General features: G+C 38.8%; 1 protein-coding gene across 5 annotated transcripts in view; it reads right to left on the bottom strand.

Annotated features, from left to right (window-relative positions):
- Window positions 1-21,682, bottom strand: part of CARMIL1 (capping protein regulator and myosin 1 linker 1) — a 280,855-nt gene that overhangs the window by 116,573 nt on the left and 142,600 nt on the right. For all 5 annotated transcript variants that reach the window (XM_010974227.3, XM_010974228.3, XM_010974229.2 and 2 more), the window contains 4 exons: window positions 18,393-18,468; window positions 12,779-12,867; window positions 11,497-11,591; window positions 2,455-2,541 (listed from right to left, as the gene is read on the bottom strand). In XM_010974227.3, coding sequence (XP_010972529.2) covers window positions 2,455-2,541; window positions 11,497-11,591; window positions 12,779-12,867; window positions 18,393-18,468 — 347 coding nt within the window. The remainder of the gene's footprint in view (window positions 1-2,454; window positions 2,542-11,496; window positions 11,592-12,778; window positions 12,868-18,392; window positions 18,469-21,682) is intronic.

Here is a 21,682-nt window from a genome sequence, read left to right as displayed (position 1 = left end):
CCCACCACCTCCGATGAAGTAGATACCTATATTTCCATATTACAAAGTAATTGAGGAACCAAGAGACTGTAGCAGCATATTCATAGTAAGTGAAAAAGTTAGGGTGGATTCAAGTCTGGGCAATCTGCTGGAGAACTGACAATCACTACACATACTGCCCTCAAAAGACAGTGATATATTTAAGGAGTGGCAAATTATCCAATTGAAGAAACTTTCATTAAACACCCACAATGGTCCGGGCACTGTGCCAGGTGCTGGAGACACGGAGATGAGAAACACAAGCAGCAAAGAGAGCCCCCTTGCAGTAGGGAAGACACAATATTTACACAATAGTGTTAGACGTGATCTAGAAGTAACACAAAGGAAAGAGTAATTGATTCTGTTGAGGCCTCAGGAATAGGATGACATCTCAGAAGAGATGATCACAGATGAAGTTTTTATAAAATAAACTGAAGCTCTCCAAGAATATTTGGAGATTTGTGAGATAATAGAAAATATATATTGGTCTCTGCCCCCATGCCCGTTCCCAGCACAGAGCTTCTAAAACCCTTGTGATTTTCTAGGTGATAAGAGCACTAGAAGCATCTCTTGTTCTAATATTTGTCTTTGACCCTGACCCTGACCCTGACACAGGTGTCCTAAAACTCCAATAAATTCCTAAGTGATAAGAGCATTAGGAGTATCTTTCGTGCTAGCGAGGCAACTCTGGGTGGGCTCCTGGATGTGGGCTGGTCACCAGAAAGAACAAGCCATGATGAGAAGCTTGGAATTTTCAGCCCCACCCCACAACACTTCTTCAGAAAGGGGAGAGGGCCTGAAATGCAGTTAATAATTGACCATGCCTACGTGACGAAGCCTCCATAAACATCCCAACAGCATGGATTCTGGACAGCTTCTGGGTTAATTAACACATTCCAACCAGGAAGGTTACGCACCCCAACTCCACAGGAACAGAAGCTCCTGTGCTCGGGACCCTCCCAGACCCCACCCTATGTATCTCTTCATCTGGCTGTTCACCTGCATCCTTTATCATATCCTTCAATAAACTAGCAAATGTAAGGAAGTGTTTCCCTGAGTTCTGTGAACCACTCTAGCAAATTAATCCAACCCAAGGAGCGGGTCTTTGGAACCTCTGATAACCTTGATTTGCGACTGTCTGAAGAGGTTGAGGGTGGCGGGGGCACAGCAGTCTCGTGGGACTGAGCCCTTAACCTGTAGGATTTGATATCATCTCCAGGTAGATACTGAGTTGAACTGTAGGACACCCAGCTAGTGTCGCAGGGAACTGCTTGGTGGGGGGGGGGGGGGTGGAGGGCCTTCCATTTATCTGGTGATTGGAAGTGTCAGGACTGGAATGTTTTGTGTGAATAATGAAGGAGACACACAGGAAAGGGAAACACAGAAGGAAGGGAGAAACTGAGGTCTTCCCTACACCAGATGAAAAAAACTTCAAGCAGAATACGAAGCATGCACAAAGGCACAAGGTATGAAGGGATATTTCAAATATTATTACGGAGGTATTGATGTGGCAAAATAATAACTGAACTGGATAGATGAGAGGAGGGTGAGTGGAGGCAGGAAAGCACCTGGGGAAGGAAAGGCAATTTTCAGGACAGGAAATAGAGGGGGTAGAGCTACAGAGGTGACTGTGACAGGGCAGTCAGGCCCAGCCATTTTCTGCACAGCAGAGAGTCCATCTGACGGGGGGGGGGGGGGGGGGGGGGCGCAAGCAGGGGGGAGGGGGGCCAGGCACAAGGAAGAGGGGACTGCTGATGTTCTTCCAAGGATGAACCAAGAGAAACACAAACAGTGGTGATCCTTTTTAACATATAGAAGTATTAAACCGCTATGCTGCGCACCTGGAACTAACACAGTGTTGTACGTCAATTATACTTCAAAACAAACAAACAAACAAAAGAACATTGCTAAATAAAAAACAAAACAACAAACACTACCAGCTGCCTCTAGGAATGTGAGCCAGGAGGCAGGAGGCAGCCAGGTGAGTATTCACTGACTCAGAGTTTAAAAAGCTGGAGACTGCAATGTATGCGTCAAAATTATTCTCTACTCTGAAAGCATTTCACTGCAAAACAGCAGAATTCCAAGTATGTAATTTCCTTGTCTTAAAACTGTCAGAGTACTACAATACATGTACAGTGGACCCCTGAACAACACAGGAACTATCTGTATATAACTTATTGTCAGCTCTCTACAGCCACGATTCCTCCACTTCTGGGGATTCAACCAACCATGGATCGTGTGTACTATACAGTATTTACTACGGAAAAATATCCACATGTAAGTGGACCAAGGAAGTTCAAACCACAGTGTTCAAGAGTCAACTGTATTTTTAAATGCACATACATAACTGAGTAATAATTCTAACCATTTCAGGGAGCACGCTGCAGCAGAAATATTACAGACATAAAGTTAAGTAAATAAGACATACTGTACCTTTAGGTGACAATGAGGTTTTAGATAAATTTAAATATTTTAACCCCTTTGGGAGTTTGGCAAACTGAATACTTAAAGATGACACACCTGAGAAAGAAAGAAAAAAAAATGATTATTAGAATTTTCAAGTTCCTGGGATTGTATTTGTGTCACAATGCCTGAAAATTAACTTAAGTATGATTCAAATTTAAGTGATCACTTTTTCTTCCTAATATTAGACCTTGTTTTCTAATCATCTAACCATCATGCTTCCTTTTCTTTGTTTCACCACTACTCTCCTTTCCTATAGGGTAGAAAAGCATAACAAGTATCAAAACTTTACCATTAGAGATGTTTTTCTTTGGACCAAGTGTTATCCTCTCCTCATAGTCCTTTTTCAAATGCAAATACTCTTGGGAAGAATGATATAATTCTGCCTCCCTCTTCTTTTTAACCTGTCTTAATGAGTTGATCACTTTTCTGGGTGAGCAGATGCATGCTATTTAATTATTGCCAAGAAAAACAATGTGATATTAACTATTCAGGTAACAGCTTCCCTTTAGCATATGTATTCCAATATTTAATTGGCTTATGGCTAACAACCTCAGACAAAGCATCAGGCTTGTTCCAATTTCTTAAAGGTAGGTTTCATAACATAAAATAACTCCCAACGAATTTACAGTATTAAAAATCGGTCTCTAAATTTAATGGCCAGAGTGGGGCACCATGAATATCAGCTTATTCATCCAAAGACTGCAATGAATGTAGACTCCTTTCTGGTAGGAAATAAGTAATACATGAATGTATGCTCTTCCTATAGGTCCTTCAACCAACCTCCTGCTGCACCTAAGTTATCACCCCCCAGGGGCATGTTTTGGGGAAGAATCCTAAAACAGTTTTAACCATATGGTCCCACAGACTGAGTCTCAAACCACAGGCACCAATAAGTTTGTAAAAATTCATTATAAGGTAAAAACTTGGGATCTACGGACTTTTCTGAATGTACATTATTCGTCAATGGAAAAAATTACTTCAAAAAATTAGGTATGGAAGATAAAAGAGGAAAAAAACCTCTAACTGTGGGTATTGCAGTGACTTTTTAGATACAACACCAAAGGCACAGTCCATGAAAGAAATCATCGGTAAGCTGGGCTTCATTAAAATTGAAAAGTTCTGCTCTGCAAAAGACAATGTTGAAAGACAGGACAAGCCACAGACTGAGAGGAAATCTTTGCAAAAGGCACATCTGATAAAGGACTGTTATTCAAAATATACAAAGAACTCTTAAAACTCAACAGTAAGAAAATGAACAAGCTAGTTTTAAAATAAGCCAAGACCTTAACAGACATCTCACCGAAGATAGACAGATGGCTAATAAGCATATGAAAAGTTGCTCCACATCACTGTCATCAGTTAAAACAACAATAAGATACTACTAGACGCCTATTAGGATGGCGAAAACCTGGAACACTGACAATACCAAATGCTGGCCAAGATGTGGAGCAAGAGGAATTCTCATTCATAGCTGGGGAGAATGCAAAATGGTATGGCCACCTTGGAAGACAGTTTGGTGGTTCCTTACAAAACTAACCATATCATTACTGTGTGAGCCAGCAATCACATCCCTTGGCATTTACCCAAAGAAGTTGATAACTACATGAAATTCTGGAAAAGGCAAAACTATAGAGACAGTAGAAAGATCAGTGACTGACAGGGGTTGGGTGTGGGGTGGGGGCATGAGGAGGAGGATAAATTGGTACAGAATTTCTCGGGCAGTGAAAATACTCTGTATAAAGCTATAGTGATGGGTGCTTGTTATCACACATTTGTCTCATCCCACGGGTTGTACAACACCAAGAGTGAACCCTAGTGAAAACTGTGGACTTCCTTGATGATATGTATCATGGTAGGGTCATCAATTGTAACAAATGTATCACTCTGGTGATGGATACTGATAACAGGGGAGGCTCCCCATTTGTAGGGACAGGGATTATATGGGAAATCTCTGTATCTTCTCAATTTTGCTGTGAACCTAAAACTAACCTAAAAAAAATTAAGTCTCTTTTAAAAAATTAGGTATGTAAGAGGGAAGGCTCTCAGAGTCTTACTTTAATTATGAGTAGAAGAGTTATCATTGCCTACTCTTAACCGATTCTTTCATGTCTTTTTTCACTTAGCAAAGTATATGCTACTACAATGTTAAAAAAAAATTGCGTATCTCCAAATCATGCTAAAAATATCACTAGATCAAAGTTAAAACCTACCACTAAACTTCAAACTTATTGCACTCAGGTTGACTTGAGTTGTTCTGCTTTGTTCTTTGAGAAGATGGTAATTTTTAAACTGTCAATATTTTCTTTTGTGTCAGACACACCTGTAACATCATGTAAAACTATAAATGCCTATACTTAAATGCAAGGCCAGAAAGGAACAATTTTTTTATGCTACTGGTGACACCCATCCATCTGTTCATTCCTTGATCATAAACTTTCTTTTTAAAAGGAAGGTAGATGAAAATCCAAAAGGATTTTTCTCTAGAAATAGAACTATCAAACCCTAAGTAGTGAAAGTAATAAAAAGTGAACTCCTAAATTAGAATAAAGGTGAAGACAGTCAGGTTTGATAATTCACCAAAAGGAAAAAGCAGGACTAAAGGTAAACAGGATTAAAGGTAAAAAGAACCAAAGACACAGATACAAGATTGTCCGGTTCAAGTATTTTTTATCTAATTCTACACTAAGTTCCTAGCTTCTTTCTTTCTTGACAAAAATATTTTGTTTCAGTTTCCTAGGCAGCCACAAGTCATAAATACATGATAGTTCTTTTTAAAGAGACACCCTTGTTAAGTGCTAATGGAATGAAAGGCCTAACTGGAGTTTGTACTGTTCATTTTTTTTGAAAATGAAAAAACTAAATTGATTTCTGATAAAACAGATTATGACACAAAGGGCCCTCCACTCCGGGAGACGTCAGAAATGGGATCTTGGCAACATGAATAAACTGAGGGCGGCTGGCAGCCAAAATCTTAGGAAAAAACAAAACAAAACAAAACACTTAACCTGCCCTGTACTTTCTGAAGCTAGTTACTCAATAGTGTCATGGAAGAAACTGATCATCAAGAAAACATTTCCTCACAAAGAAAGGACCGAGGAGACTTTTCAACTTTTGGCCAAAAGTATTCGATTCTGCCCCAAAAATAAAACAAAACTTAGCCTTTAGAGCTGTGACTCAAAACAAAATTTATCACCCAAAGCTTTCATTTGGAGACTTAACTAGATGAATAACCCTTCCTGTGATTTATTTTTGTTTTAGTATGTGTCAAATTTAGAAGAAAATAATGGTCTCATTTTTATTTCTCCTCTCAAAATGAAACTATTACAGCTCCTTCTGCTTTGAAATATTTATGACTAATAAAAAAAGTAATTATAAAATGTTTAGTATTATAATTGACCATCTGATGTTATTCATTTACAAAGACAGGAAATTAAATTTGATGCTTCAGATTTAACCCATTAATCATGCATGTACTTAAAGCCCTATGACAGAAACATATAAAACTCTAACACTTTGATATTCTAGAAACAGTATGATTCACATGGTAGGAAAAAAGGGTTTAAGATAAGTACTCATTAATTGAAAGTGTAATACTAGTAATTTAATAAAATCCAGTCTATGGAGTTCTAGCAAGATGATACAGGGAAACAAAAAGCCTCCTTCTTGTCTGTTAGAAAGCACATAGATTTGAACATTGTAGATGTTAGAACACAGGTGAAAGTAAAACCTTTAGATTTCTACTAATTCCTATGGAGAGGTCAGAAACACTAAAAAAACTAAATTAATAAAATACAATAGAATATTTCCATTTCAAAAATCAGGCTGAGAGAAAGAGATTCAAGAACTAGGAATACAGAAAATAAAAGACCAGTGGAAAAAAACAAGGTCAACATGCTTAATTTTTGAAAGCCCTAAAATTCCAATCTATGCAGTTTTTTTAAAAAATTGTTTTCCCTTGTATAACCACAAAAGTATCAATTAAATATGAAATCATAACTCTCAAGAAAAGTACTTTCTCGTTGGTAGCTGTCATGCAGAAACCTGGCATCTGGCATCTTTAAATATCAAAGTGATTATTTAAGATTTATTGATGTGCTATGGAATAAGCCAACGTTTTCCAGATCGCATACTCAAAATTATTTCCTTCCACTTCCAAAGGAAATCTAGACAGCCAAATCAGAAAATCCGAACCATAGTAGAAGAGACTGATCAATTGATTACTCGGGGAATCCTCGACAGGAGTCTGAACAATTAGTGTTAGGTATGACTCTGCAAGCTTTTCCAAATGATGTAAACACTGTTTCCTCATTTATAAAAGGGAAATAATAACATTTGCACTATTTAACTTCACAAGACTACTGTATGAATCAAATAAGGTGGTAAAAGTTGACATTTTTTAGTGCACAGTATGTGACAGGCTATTCTTATAGCTTTTGTGTGTTATCTCATTCAATCCTTGGAATGCCGTTATGTGGTAGGTGCTATTATTATTTTAAAGATGAGGAGTCTGAGGTTTAGAGAAGTTAGGTAACTTGTCCAAGGAAACTCAGCTAGAAAGTGGCAAAGCCCAGATTGGAGCCCATGTATTCTGACTCCAGAACCCACAGGTACACACTGAGATGTGGAAGATCTATATAGCACCCCAAAATGTAAGCTGCAATTCCAGAATCTACTCTTCTTGTCTTATTTAGAAGATCATATCTAAGTCACCACCAGGTGGGTGGGAAAAAAATATTTGGATGCTTCAGGTCAACATTTCCCCCAAAAAAACACTCCCAAGACAGGATTCTAAATCATCTTTAAACAAAATAATCAAATTTAGGACAAAGCGAAGGGAAGAAATAAGGACAGACATTCCTGACAAGGCTAAGATCCTAAAATTTAGGGTAACTGAGAAGGGTAACTAAGAAGAAGAGAACATGGAGTTTGTAACATTTAGGGAAGGAAAGAGTGTGAAATGAGCAGAGAGAGAAGAGCTGTATTCCCCGAAAACACTCAACTTGGATCCAAAAATTCATCAGATCCAATGGATTAGTCATGAGGCAATGACTGAAACACCTGGTTCAGATACTAGGTCAGTCCAGAGGACTAGTTAATAAAGTTCAGCTAGAGCAAGGACATTCAAGCTTTTTCTACCATGACCCACTTAAAGAAATAGATGAGACAGCGTGATGTAGGAACCTCATACCAAAATAAACACACACACACATATTAGGAAACTAAAACCCAAGCTTTCCTGAACACGTCACTCTATTTTCTATTCTGTACTATTTCTTCTTTTTTTAAAAGAAATGCGTCTTCTGAACTATTAAACTGATTTCATGGGAAGCTAATGGGTCTTTCATATGATGTGGAAACACACTGGGTCAGAAGGCCAAGAGCGAGCTGGGGAACAGGCCTGGCCCTGCAGACAGGACAAGAGCTTGGTGTGTGGTCTGGTCACTGCCTTGGTGGCTCTTTCAGAGAGAGAGAGAGCAGGGCATCTCTCATTTGAAGCACTACTCACACACGCTACACCCCTGCTTCCTAAATCACACTTCAACCTCCTCCCATACATGCCCCGTGACACTGCCTGTCCTTTGCACATGAACATGACAAGGTGACGGCGCTGTAAGTATCAGGGACTTGTTGCATCATTTGTACCACAAAGCAAGGAGATAAACTCTCTCTCTGAGAGTTTCCAAAAAAGTCCCTGGGAGGATGGTTCAGGTGCAAAATCCGATTTCACTTGGTGTTTAAATTCCTCAGAATTCTGGCCTGCCAAACTGCCTGGTGTTTCTTTGAGTTTCCTTGTAAATAATCTTCCCTGGCTCTGTCTCTTTTCTAGACTACACAATTCAGTTACAAAACTCATCCCCCGTGCTTTTGATTGTTTTCAGTGGAAAAGCTCAGAAACCAAAGTCATGAGAATGTTTCCCTATTTTGAAATTCCTATCAGTATTTTACACTCAGTTGGATTTCTTGTGGGATTTCCATCCAGGAGCAGAAAGGCAATCAATCATCTTCAGACAGTTCACCTGGATGGAGAAAACCTATAAAGAATTTGTGTTTGGGAGGTTCAGTCCCAAGAGTGGAGAAAGGTGGGAAACATGGGTGCTAGCAGCTGTCCAAGAATGCTGGGGAACACAGCAACAGAGGCACCTAGAAGGGGCAGAAACACGGAAAGTCCTAGCTTGAGAAAGTATTTGCAGGAGTGTCAAAACTTGAGCGTATGTGTATGTATGACTGAACTATTATGCTGCACACCAGAAATTGACACAACATTGTAAACTGACTATATTTCAATTAAAAAAAAAAGACTCAATTTAAAAAAAGCAAAAACAAAAACTTGAGTGTATGTGAGCAGAAAACACCCTGGAGAGGAAAGCATCCTTGGAATGATTCATGGTTCTGACATCTGTGAGTGGGCTGCAGGTAGGTCAAAAGATCACCTACAAAATTAGGTCACCAAGGTAGGAATGTGGACGGAAAAAGCAGGGAAACGTCAGCTCTGAACACTCTTTTCTGACTCCACACAAAAGAAGTCTCTAAACTGTGCCGTGGTTTTCAACTGCAATGAAAAAAACCACCAAAGGGAATTAGAGTAAATGAAAGCAGACTCAAAATTCAAAGAAAATATTTACTGATTATGTATAAGGTCTTAGATGCGGTGTCTTAGGAGGTGAGCGAGAATGAGGGACAAGGAGTAGGGATGAGAATTACACTGGGGGAGAAACGCCCTCATCTGACTACAGCACAGCAGAATGAAGTGTGTGCTGTCACAGAAGTTTTCACTGAGGGCAAGGGTCCAACAGGTAACACTAACTTGAGCAGCAGGCTGTCCGGTAGGGCTGCACCCCAGAGGAACTTGACAGAAAAGGAGATGAAGGGCCTGAGATACATCCTTCCCACACAATCTCCCAAACCCAAACACTAGGAGAGGTCTTTAGGGTCTGGTTACTCTTACTGAACATGATGTTTTTGAGGTTCAGCCATGCCACGCAGTATCAGTGCTTCATTCGTTGTCTCGTACTGCTGGGTAGGGCTCCACTGTACAGATACACCACAATTTGTTTATCCCCTCACCAGCGATGGGCATTGGGGTTTTTTCCACTTTGGGGCTATCAGGCAGAGCACAGCTATCAACAGTCATTTCACAAGTCTTTGTGTGGACAGATGTTTCATTTCTCTTGGGCAATACCTAGGAGTGGTATTGCTGGGCCATACAGCAAATTTGTGTTCAACTTTTTAAGCAACTATCTAACCAGAATCCAAAGAGGCTGCACCATTTTATACCCCCCTCTAGTAATGCATGAGTTCCCGTTTCGCACATCCGCTCCAAGACTTACTTTGGTTATAGCCAAACTACTGGCTGTGAAGTGGTATCTCAATGTAGCTGGAATTTGCATTTCCCTGATGACTAAGGAGTGTCCCTTCCCAGTCTACTGCACTCTGGATTTCACGTCCTTAGGTAGCTGCATTTAACAACTACTGATTTCGTCCTGTCAGTAGATAAATATGTCTGAGTCCCTTCCGTCTTAAAAACAAAAGCAAAACAGCCTTCCTGTCTATAAAAGATGATCTACAGTTTCCATTCTGTTATATTCACCTCTTTGTAGCATTTGACCAAGGGAGAGAACACTTGTTTTTCCTAAAGAAGATACTAAACCCCAGAGAAGCTTCTATTCCAGGGAGATGTCCCCATCATTTTCAGCTTTGCCTTCTATATCTAGAAGAGTGTCTTTCATGTGATCTAGTGCTCCAATTCAGTCTCAACCTTCCCTTAGATTAACTACTTCAAATGCTGTGAAAGTTCAGCTTCAAATGTTTGCTTGAATACCACACAGGTATCTTTTTCAATAAAGAACAATGTCAATATCAGGAACAAAAAAGCAGAACTGAGTGTCTCTATCAGTATCTTCAGTTTACTTTAATAATTAATCCTCATCAAATATGTAACATCGCAAGATGAAAGGCCCTTATTCAACAGAGCTGGAAAACATCTGCAACAGATAATGAAAATAAAGTGTTCCCTCTAGAGATAAAGCTATAATATATATATTTCTTCTTAAACCTCGCCCATCAGTGTTCTCCTACTGAGAATTCAAATTCTCAAGTTTCACTCCCTAAACCTGACTCGTCCCTCTACTCATGCAAACGCTTCAACGAAACCATCTTTCGCCTCATCAAGAAATCTAGCCCTTCAACTTCTCTCTGTTCTCACATTGAAGTCTTGTTAAATACTAAGACATTTGTGATAGGGAGAATTGTAAGACGGTCCCCAAGATTCCTGCCCCACCCTGGTAACACATCCTATAAAATTTCCTCAAGTGTGTGGGGCAGACCAATGAATATGATGGGATATCATGGATGTGATTAGGTTACTAATCAGTTGACCCTGAGTTGATCAAAAGGGAGACTGTCCTGGGTGGGTCTGACCCAAACAGGTGAGCTGTCTAAAAGGAGGGGTCCACATGGCAAGGACCTGAACACAGCCTCCAGGTGCTGGGAGTGGTCCCAGCCTGGCAGGGAATAAGAAAATGGTGACCTAGTCCTACAGTCTCAGGAAATTAATTCTGCCAACAACCAATGTGCTTGAGGAAGACCCCACATCACAAATAAGATCAAAGTCCAGCTGACAACTTGATTTCAGCCTCAGAAGGCTGAGGAGGGAATCCAGCTAACCTGTAGCCAGACTACTGGCCCAAAGAAACTGTGTGATAATAGATCCATGTCATCTTAAGCTGCCACATTTGTGGTGATTTGTTACGTGGCAAAAGAAAACCAATACAACTGTTTAAAAATAATATCCTCATTTGTATCACTTCAAAAATAGTTCATCAGATAATAAAATTTTAGCATGAGTATTTTCACCAAAGGGTGGAAAGACTCAGAAGCCAACAAGAGCATCAGCAGCACTTATAGCATAATTACAACAAAGCCTTTTACTATTCTTCAGGCATGGCTAAATTAAAACGCCCTAATCCTCTCATAATTCCAACATCAATGGTCACATAAATGCTCCGGTACCTCGATCCTCCAGTGGGTTGCCAGCAAGGTTAATCGTGTGGAGTCCTGAGTTGGGATTATGTGCCAGAGCACTGGCCAGTTTTTGTGCAAAATCTCTGCAAGTCAACAAAACAATAAGATTAAATAACATAAAAATGTAAAACTGCTAGAATCAAACACTTAACACTAGAATAGCTAGGGTGAAATCTAAAAAGAGAGACATGTTCTTTACAATAATAATCTACATATTATTTATTTGTTAAGAACCAATCTATTTACACTAGCACATATCCTCATTAGAGAATCTGTAAAGCCATAGCTAGAATATGGCTCATCTTGATTAGTCAAAGCCTCATTCAAAAGAAAATATATAGCTGCCCCTTTAAAGACACATTGCAGAATGCTATTAATGGTATTATGTAGCCCCTCCGTAACTTAAAAAACAAATTCTGAACTGAATCTGCTTTTCATGAAAAAGGCAATAGGTTTTTCCCTCTGTCAGTTCTAATTCCATGCAATACTCATGAATGCAAAACTGATTGCCCTAATCATCGAATTTAAAGGCTACGGTTGCTAGCACCATATTTTAACAAAAATCAAAATCACTATCTTAGGTATGTGGGACTTCACGCACCAAGTGCCATGATTACGAAACTGGCAACCCTCCTTGCTTAGTAACAGAACAGTCTTTACCCCAGCGGGTTCAAAGCTGCATGCTCCTAGTGAGGCTAAGGTATTGATTACTGATCCACTGGATGAAGACTATTTACATGTGAATTTGAAAAAAAAAAAAAAAAAAAAAAAAAGGAGAGAAATGGCTAAAACAGATCAAAGCAAAGCAGTACAATCATAATTAAATGTGTTACTACTATGACTTCCATTAATGATACTAATTAAACCTAACACATAGTATCTATAATATGAAAAATATTTTTCAAAGCACACACGTGTTAATTCATTTATCCTTACAACTGTAAAGAAAGCACTCTTATTCTCTCCAGTTTAAAGAAGAGACTGAGGCACAGAAAACTGAAACAACGTGCCCAGAGCCATGAGGCATCTGACTCAAGGGTCCGTGCTCTTAACCACCATACTATATACCCTCAAAAATATCATCAGAGACAATTGTCAATGATGTTATAAAATCCCTGACCTTATGACAATGATGAGGATCACAGGGATTTTTTTTGAGAAGGGAAAACACTATATGTAAGTGGCCCAATTGTTTTTTTCAAAACTACATATTAATTTCAGAGGAAATGACAAAAAGTTTTAAAATTCATATATTCAAGAAAATACTCACGTTCTAAGCCCAGCGTTTTCCAACACCAATTCTTCCAGTCGATTGGACCTACTCACCACCCTCAAGATTTGTTCACAGACATCAGTGGACTGTAACAGAAAATATGCAGTGACCATGTTGTAAGCCTAAAAACAACCTCACTTCATTGTTATAAATCTATGCAGAAGCAAAGCTGTAGTTTAAAAAAAATCACTCAGTCAGTCAACAAACTATGACTCAACATCTACTACTACACACCATCATGATGAAGGTCCTGGGAATACAACACATAAAGGGCAAAGTCCCTGCCTTCAAGAGTGCACCATCCGGCAGGCAATCAGACGAGAAGGAAATATACAATGAGGACAGAAAAACTAAAGGCCACTTTGGTAGTGCTATGGGCCCACAGAGGCGCATCTCACCCCATCCTGGAAAACCAAAAGGAATTCCCAAGAATGTGATATTCAAAATAACTCAAAACTGAGTGGTTGAGATGATGGTGATGACGCTGACAATGGAGATCTCTTTCCTGAGCTCCTGACAAATGCCAGACCCTGCGCTAAGCTCTTCATGTGTATTTCATTATCAAACTGTTAATGAGGTATTATTACTCCCTTTTTATAGTTAAAAAAACAGATTTAAAGATGTCATGTATTTTGAAAGGGACGCTGAATAACTACCTGATATACATTAAGTATTACAATGTTCCCACCAGTAGTCTCTAAACAAGGGTAAAGTAATAAGAAAGACTTCAATAAATATATGGTCTCTTATGTTAATAAACATCATGTTCACAAAAATTACATAGTTGTAAACTTACATCTGTCAAAATATTTTAAATGCTTAGGATATAATGTTAGATGAAAATGGATAATTAAAATGAAATGTTTAATAAAGATTACAACAATTAAAATGGCTTGTGTATACAGAAGAAGTATTGAGGGGACTATGAAAAATGAAGAATTGTGCCCTGATAGAACTGTGCATAATTTTTTCTTTTAAATTTTTTTATTAATGTTTTATATTTAGTTATATCCTGCCTTATTCCAAAACTAATTTAAGGTAGCTCCTGACCTTAAAATTATCCACACATTAGTGATTTTTAAGTGCCATTATTACTTAGGGTCTTTTTAAATCCTTTATGTTAAAAAAAAAAAGAAAAGAAAAATCATTTTCTGTGTGTCATGGCATACAATAGTCAAAGCAGTTTCTTTTTTTTAAAGTACCACATAAAAATATTACAGTTCTTTATCAAATCATAAATATCCAACTGGATTAACCATAACTAGAACAGTATAAAATGTAGCAGAAGTTCTCCAGTCACGTAGACTTTAGAAAAACTGGCTTGGAAAACCGCAAAGTCCCACAGCATTTAAGGCTCTTGTAATTATTACATGCTGTTTGATTCCATTGGGTCTATAACGTTGCTATCACAATATTCCTGGATTTCTAATGTGTCTCACATTGATGAGGGGAGAGGAAAATTAATTCCAAGTGACCTGATGCCTATAATTTATATTATGCTGATGGGGGTGATTTTCAAAACGGTGACCCCTTATCAGTATAATTCTTTGCCTTACAATATACAGCCAGGGGAACTGAGCTTATTCTGTGTTGCCATGATAAAAAGTGATTACTCAGACATGTTTTTGTCAAGATTATTCTGATCTCTAGAAACAATCCATGGTATCATTACCTTTCCAGGGCGACCTCAGAGCATCCAGAAAAGTAATTTACCAAAGCCAAGCTATGAAGTAGGACTTTCATTTACCCATTGGGCATAATTACTGTAATAAAAATGTATTTTAAAAATGTATGGGAAGTGTGCCCAACTTTTCTTGAAGATGCCAGTAGGGGAGAGGTGCAACGAGTTATTCATGATCTCATTAATTCTGCTACTTTTTATTAAGTGCCAACTATATGAAAAGCATTATTTGCTACACCAAACACTATATATAGTGATGAATATTTTAAAGACATACACACACAACCTAGATACTAAATAAAACGTCACCATTATGGTCATCTTCCTCAAACGTCAACTGCATGTTTAGCACTCTGCTCACTGATTTAGGGAAAAATTTTTTAACAAATTAATACAATGATTCTCCACGAGCATGTATTCAGTTAAAAATCAAATGTGTGGTATAAAAACTAGACAAATCACTATAAAATAACAAATGAGCTAGCTCAAAATAAAACAAATATGGAAATTTGGAACTAGGAGGAACCACATATATCATCCAGCCCAATCATCATTTTAAAAAGATTTAAAAAGACCCAGTGATGCTCACTGACTTAGCTAAATTATAAAACTGAGTTGAGCAAGACCCCAATTCTATTGCTATTTTATTGAGTACAGAATAGTGGGACAGAAATTTGGTCCTAATTGTATATTTGGCATATTAAAAAAAAAATCCCTCTATCCTTCTATTCAAAGTTGGAATAATGACTGCAAACCGGCTTCAGAAGGTCAGCATAAAACATGTAAGTTATATTTTTCCTGTGGTACCTTAAGCACAGGAGACTTTTATTGAGCTAGGCTTTTTTTTTTTAAATTGAATTATAGTTGATTTACAACGTTGTGTTAGTTTCTGGTATACAGTATACTGATTCAGTTATGCATATATATATCCTTTTCATAGGCCTTTTCAATATAGCTTATTACAAGATATTGAATATAGTTCCCTATGTTATGCAGTATGACCTCATTGTTTATCTATTGTGTATAGTAGTGTGTATCTACAAATTCGGAACTCCCAAAATCTCTTTCCCCCAGTAACCATAAGTTTGTTTTCTACGTCTATGTGTCTGTTTCTGTTTTGTAAATAAGTTCATTTCTTTTTCTTTTGTTTTTTTAGATTCCGCATGTAAATGATCTCATATAGTAGTTTTCTTTCTCTCTCTGACTTACTTCACTTAGTATGATAATCTCTAGGTCCATCCATATTGCTGCAAATGGCATTATTTCATTCTTTTTTATGGCTGAGTAGTATTCCACTGTATGTGTTTTGTGTGTGTGTGTGTGTGTGTGTGTGTATAAATATATATACCACAACTTTTTTTATCCAGTCACTTGTTAATGGACATTTAGGCTGTTTCCATGTTTTGGCTATTACAAATAGTGCTGCTATGAACATTGGGGTGCATGTATCGTTTTGAATGTCTCCTCCAGATAAATGCCCAGGAGTGGGATTGTTGGATCACATGGCAAGTCTATTTTTGGTTTTTTAAGGAATCTCCATACTGTTTTCCTTAGTGACGGCACCAAACTACATGCCCACCAACAGTGTAGAAGAGTTCCTTATTCCCTACATCCTCTCCAGCATTTATTGTTTGTAGATGTTTTAATGATGGCCATTCTGACCAAAGTGAGATGATACCTCATTGTAGTTTTGATTTGCATTTCTCAGATAATTTGAGCTAGGAGCAATGTTAACAGCCCAGAGAATTCATGTAACTCGAGAGGAAGTCACTTCTTTTTACACTTCATGTTTTAAAAAATCCAAAGAAGGTGTAATGCCTTCTTTTCCTTTGTTAGAAGATGTTCTGGGATTGCATAGTGCAGTCCCCATGAAAGGGGAAAGTATCATTTCTTTTTTAACTTTGGGTAAGTAGAAAACATGAAGAATTGCTATTCTTTTTGAAAACTTGCAGAGTGATATCCCCCAAACCATTTTTCATTTTAAAATATCAAATATTAAAAAGATGCACATGTGCATTTTTGTGTCTAAGTCTCAGTTAATAGAAAAGCAGTGAGGACAATCCTCAAAGCTTGTCACTCCACTTCCTGCCGCCCCAGGATACCCAAGAAAGCGTATAGAACTTACATGCTCTGTCCTGCCAAGACTGAAATAATTAGGCGCATCTTCTCTTCCCTCAACATCTAAGGCAGTTAAAAGGAGATGTTCCCTGGGAGGAATGACAGAATGGCAGCACGAGTGGCCGGGTACTATTGATTGGGGACACCATCCAAAAGTGGCAGCTCTCTTGTGCCCCATTTTGAAAATCATGAGCTTAGATGAATAGCTGAATGAGCCAGGAAAACTGACTTGGTAGCAAAGCATTGTTCTCTCTGATCCCACAATCCCTGGGCTAATCTACTTCTCTTTCCTTGAATGGCTCCACTCTCACATCTGTAATCTCTGGTGGCTCAGTCCTGCAGATAGTCCCCATCCCTGCAAGCAACAAATGAGAAGCTTCTGTTCCCAGGTCTTCCATCATGGCTGTCTGTCTGTTTCACCATCCATACCTCCATCATCCCTGACCTCAGATGCCCTTCCTGCTGAGCTGATACAGTTTCCATAATTCATGCCCCAACATTGTTCATTTCTCAGCCTCTTTGTTAATCTGATTATGATGATGATAACAGTGTCTGACAGCTTGTTAGTCACTGGGTGAGAATTTCTATACAAATTATTTACTCATCTCAATGACCTGCAAATTAGTTATATTGCTATGTCCACTCATTCATTCAACAAACGAATTTGACACCTATTTATTAAACCAACTTTTACTGAGTAGCTATTATGAGCCACATACTCTGATAAGCACTGAAGGGAGATCAATAAGACATGAGCTCCAACTAGCTCACAATAATAGGCTGGCAGGAAGCAGACACCCTGGAAGGTCAAGTCATGTATCTAAGGTCACACAGCCTTGTAATAAGAGTCAGAATCTGAACCCCAGGTTCCTGTTTTCAAGCCCACACTTCTCCTGCACCACATCAGCTCTTAACAAGCCCCAGATGAGTTAAGCCAGTGCTCAAACTGAGAATGCCTTAAGCCACTTACACCCCAGGCAAGTTTAGAGAAACAGCAGCCTGCCCGCCAGCGAATCCTAACCCTTCACTTTCTATAGACGCATGTCTCAAACCAAATCTTACCTCTTCACTATGAAAATTTTAAACTCCTAGTTTCTATGACTTATGAAAAATGCAGGCTTGAAAATAAGAGTCTCCCAGAAAACAACATCTAAATTATCTCTGGTGCTAAAATTAAGAGGCAGGAAGCTAACTCACGGATAAGCATCTGTCCATATGGCTGCTTTGAACTTGCAAAAAAATCCCCAACCCACCATCTTATTTCCCCTAGTAACAGACCAAAACTTGCCCCCCCCTCACCAAGCCTTATGAAAACTAACAGATTTCACTTTGATTTCATTTTGCTTACATATAAATCTGCCCAAAAACTCATCTAGAAAATGAACATTAACTATCATAACTCAACCCAACCAACTCTACCTTGGTAATGTTTTCCTAAATGTTCTGGAAGGGAAGCTTTGTGGAGATGGGAGGCAAGATAGAAACATAAAATCTGCTGTCTGCAGCTGTGCAAATGTAACTTCAACTGTTCTGCCAGCAGAATGAGTGTGACTGAAGGCTCCACTAAACGTATCTTTCTGTTTATCATTGAGAATTGCCTGAAGCAGCTGAAAACATGAGGAAGTACTTCTCTGAAGCATCTCACATTACAAACTTTGTAAAATGTTCTGTGGATCTTTTATAGGAAAATATCTCCCCAAGAAATAACATGTATGCAGCTCACCAGTATAACAGAGAAACAAGTGGGTTTAAAAAAAAAACTATCAGGGTTTTGAAATTCAACAAAGCTAAGCAACAGCTTCAATCACTTACCAGTTTTAGATCCTTTGAGGACAGCTTAGTGAACCACTGATTGTATTCCAGAGCAGCAATGATAGGTATTAGGTCCCTAGAAGCAGAAATAACAAATTACATAAAAATGCCGTTACGATAGCTATACTGGTGCGGTATAGCTATTAAAAATTCATTCAAATTCATGTGTTAATTTCTGTTATTGACAAACACCACATCCAGCTAAATCTCTTTCAACCCCAAGACAGCAATTACATTCTCTAGGACAGATCTTCAGTATGACGTGAGCAGAACTCCTAAAAGCTGAAGCTGAACTACCTCTAGGGATTCTGATTCCTATTTCCAAAGGCAGCGCTGTTTGCTTGGAGAACCTCCTTGCTCTAAGAGAAATCATACGTCTAATTCCATACTAACGAGTCTTGTTTCTTTAGACTGCTCCTTCATAAATTCTTTAATCATCGAGTATGTCATATAGTCTCTAGCTAGAGGAGTTTATATTGCAAGCAACGACAGGGTCTGATCTGATAATGAGTGACGCTGGATGAGATCTCCTGTGCTTATTAGTAAACATCCTACAACCCATTTGGTAGCTTTCTTATGGCTCTTAGTATCGATTACACACATGACCTAGCCCAAGTGTATTTTTGTCTTAATGTTTCATACAGGCTCTTCAGCCATGGAGCGAAGCTATTTGCATCAGAGATCACCACTGTTACACCAGCCTGATCTCGTACAACATGTCCCGAACTCATACCCAAGCCAAACAGCAGATAATTCCCTACCCATCAGACATATCACGCAGTTTCACCATCAGAACTATGTTTCACTGCTGTGTTCAGCTATAAAAATCCAGGGCTCTTTTAATGCCTATAGCATACATCCTCTCCTCTCTAAGTGCCCCCAGGTCATGCCAGTCAGCACAATCCTTGCATCTCTATTTAGCATTTATTTTGTTCTGTCTTGTACTATCGTTTGATGCTTAAACATCTATCCCTTATCACCCCAGGTTGTAAGTTCTTGGAAAACCGTCTCTCTACTTCAGTTTTGTGTCTTCAGTGAGGCAGTATCAGTTTTATCCTCAGGGCAAAAAAAGGATCAAATCCTCAAATTTTTACCAAAATAGAAATGAAAGGCAGGAGGTGGAAAGAGAGCTGAAAATCACTGCTATTTCAACTTCAAGGTTCCAGGCCCCATGCCAGGCACTTTACCTAGACAAGCTCATTTTCAAATCTCAAAGCCACCCTCGGAGGTATTACTGTTTACATTTTACAGATGAAGAAACTGATGATCAGAGATCTACACGGTAACAGGCCAAAGGGGCAGAAGTACAACCAAAACCCATTCTCTGAAGTGCGGGTCTGCAGTTTCACGCAATTTGCTTTAAAAACATGAAGTGCGTGCCCACAGCTAACAGAGAAAATAACACAAACGCATTAGCCTCAGTCACGCGGTTCCACAAGCCATCCTTCCTACTGAAAATCCTCTTTAAAAAAAAAACGAAAAAGGTTTTAGATTAAAAAACAAGAACAATTTGTCCCCTAGTTGTTTCATGTCTTCACTCCCTTCATACCTCTCCGCCGACCAAGTGCTCAGAACAAATTCCAGCATCTCTCCCTGGGGTCGGAGGACAGTCGCAGCTTCTCTGAGAGTGAATTCCACCTTATAACAAAGGCGCCCAAAGCCCACGTCATTTGAGAGCCCTCTCCTGTGCTTCACCATTCAGGAACCACGGCAAAGCATTCTTATCTCATCTCATCTCTTGTGGACTTAATGTCAAGCAGTGGCTACACTTCAGAACCTCTTTACTGTGTATTCTGTTCCGTCACTTGATTTGATTTGAAGCACAAGCTGGCTTTTGTCATAATGAGTTCATTTTCAAGAACTGAAGGGCACATCATTAATAAAACCAGGTTTTACATTAATGCAGTGGGAAGGACACCATCATTTCTACCTATGACACGCAAAAACTCTGAAAACAATATTCTGGTACACTAAAATCTAAAACTTAATGACACCAGAAATGTTTGGAGTACAATATTTAAATTTTAAAAATATACAGTATTCCAGGTGCATATTTGTGTGATTAGAGTCAATGACTGTAATTGGTAAAAATGACATATAAAATGCTGGATATAAATGCTGACAAAAATAGACACTGATTTTTTTTTTTTTTTAAGGAGAAAAAGAAATGTAGCAAAATGCTATTAGGTGTACCTGGCTTGGGTGGTAGCATTAAAGGTGATACCAACTTTTTTCTAACACAATTCTTGTCCTGTATTTTTAAATTTTTCTATAATGATCCATATTCACAATGTCAAACAGTTATATAATTAAATGTTCTATGGATGGCATAAAGAAAATTTTGGTATAGAAAAAAAAATTGTCCATGAAGATGATGGAGACTTGTGCATGTTGGCATAGTGTGCCCACCACATCTCTCTAAATTATGTTAATGCCTAGGCTTTTTAATGTTAAAAACTAATTAGAAACAGATAAACATATATCTTAATTCATTCTTAATAAACATTTATTTAGTACCTACTACGTCCTGGGTAGAATTATTAGGCTCAGAGAGAGGTTAAGGGATGAGTGAGGGGAGCTCCTGTTCCCCCTTTATACTCCAGCAGTGGAGAAGGACCCCTACTCAGCCATCTGCAGCGTAATGGGAGACAGGCTGGAAAGGGGGCATGCTCAACGTGCCTGAAGAACGCAGGAGGACATAAGTGCTTCAGCCCGGGGCAAATGGGAAAGGGTACACAAATGGGAAAGAAAGGAAGGGGCCAACCAGGCAAGAAAAAGGGAACAGCCTGTGCAAAGGCATGGGGACTCAAAATGCCCAGCGACTCCATCCATCCATGTAGCCAACAAGTTCCACCCCTTGTGCATCCATCGCTAGGATGAGACAACACTGAACACAGCAAGGTGGTCCCTCCCCTTGTGACATTAACTGCCTAGCACAGCCTAGCAGAAGGCTCAGAAAAGAAAAGCAACTATAATAGAGTGAAATAATCTCTCTCACAGAGTATCATAAAAGAGACGTTAATCACGAGAAGGCAGTCAGGAAAGATTCTTAAAGGAAGTTATTGAGCCTGCTAGATGAGAAAGTGGAATGAGACCCACATTGCCATTCCAGAAGAAATGGTCACCAGAGCAAGGAACAGCTTCGTCCAGGAGCTTTTAGATCTGACACCAAAAGCATGATTTAAAAAAAAAATTGATAAACTGGACTTTATCAAAATCAAAAATTTTTGCTCTGCAAGAGATGCTGTTAAAGGGAAGACAAACACATGCTTGGAGGAAATATCTGCAAG

Source organism: Camelus bactrianus, chromosome 20 (genome assembly GCF_048773025.1).
Source record: "Camelus bactrianus isolate YW-2024 breed Bactrian camel chromosome 20, ASM4877302v1, whole genome shotgun sequence".
Classification (NCBI taxonomy): domain Eukaryota; kingdom Metazoa; phylum Chordata; class Mammalia; order Artiodactyla; family Camelidae; genus Camelus; species Camelus bactrianus.
This window is presented reverse-complemented; position numbering and strand designations above follow the sequence as displayed.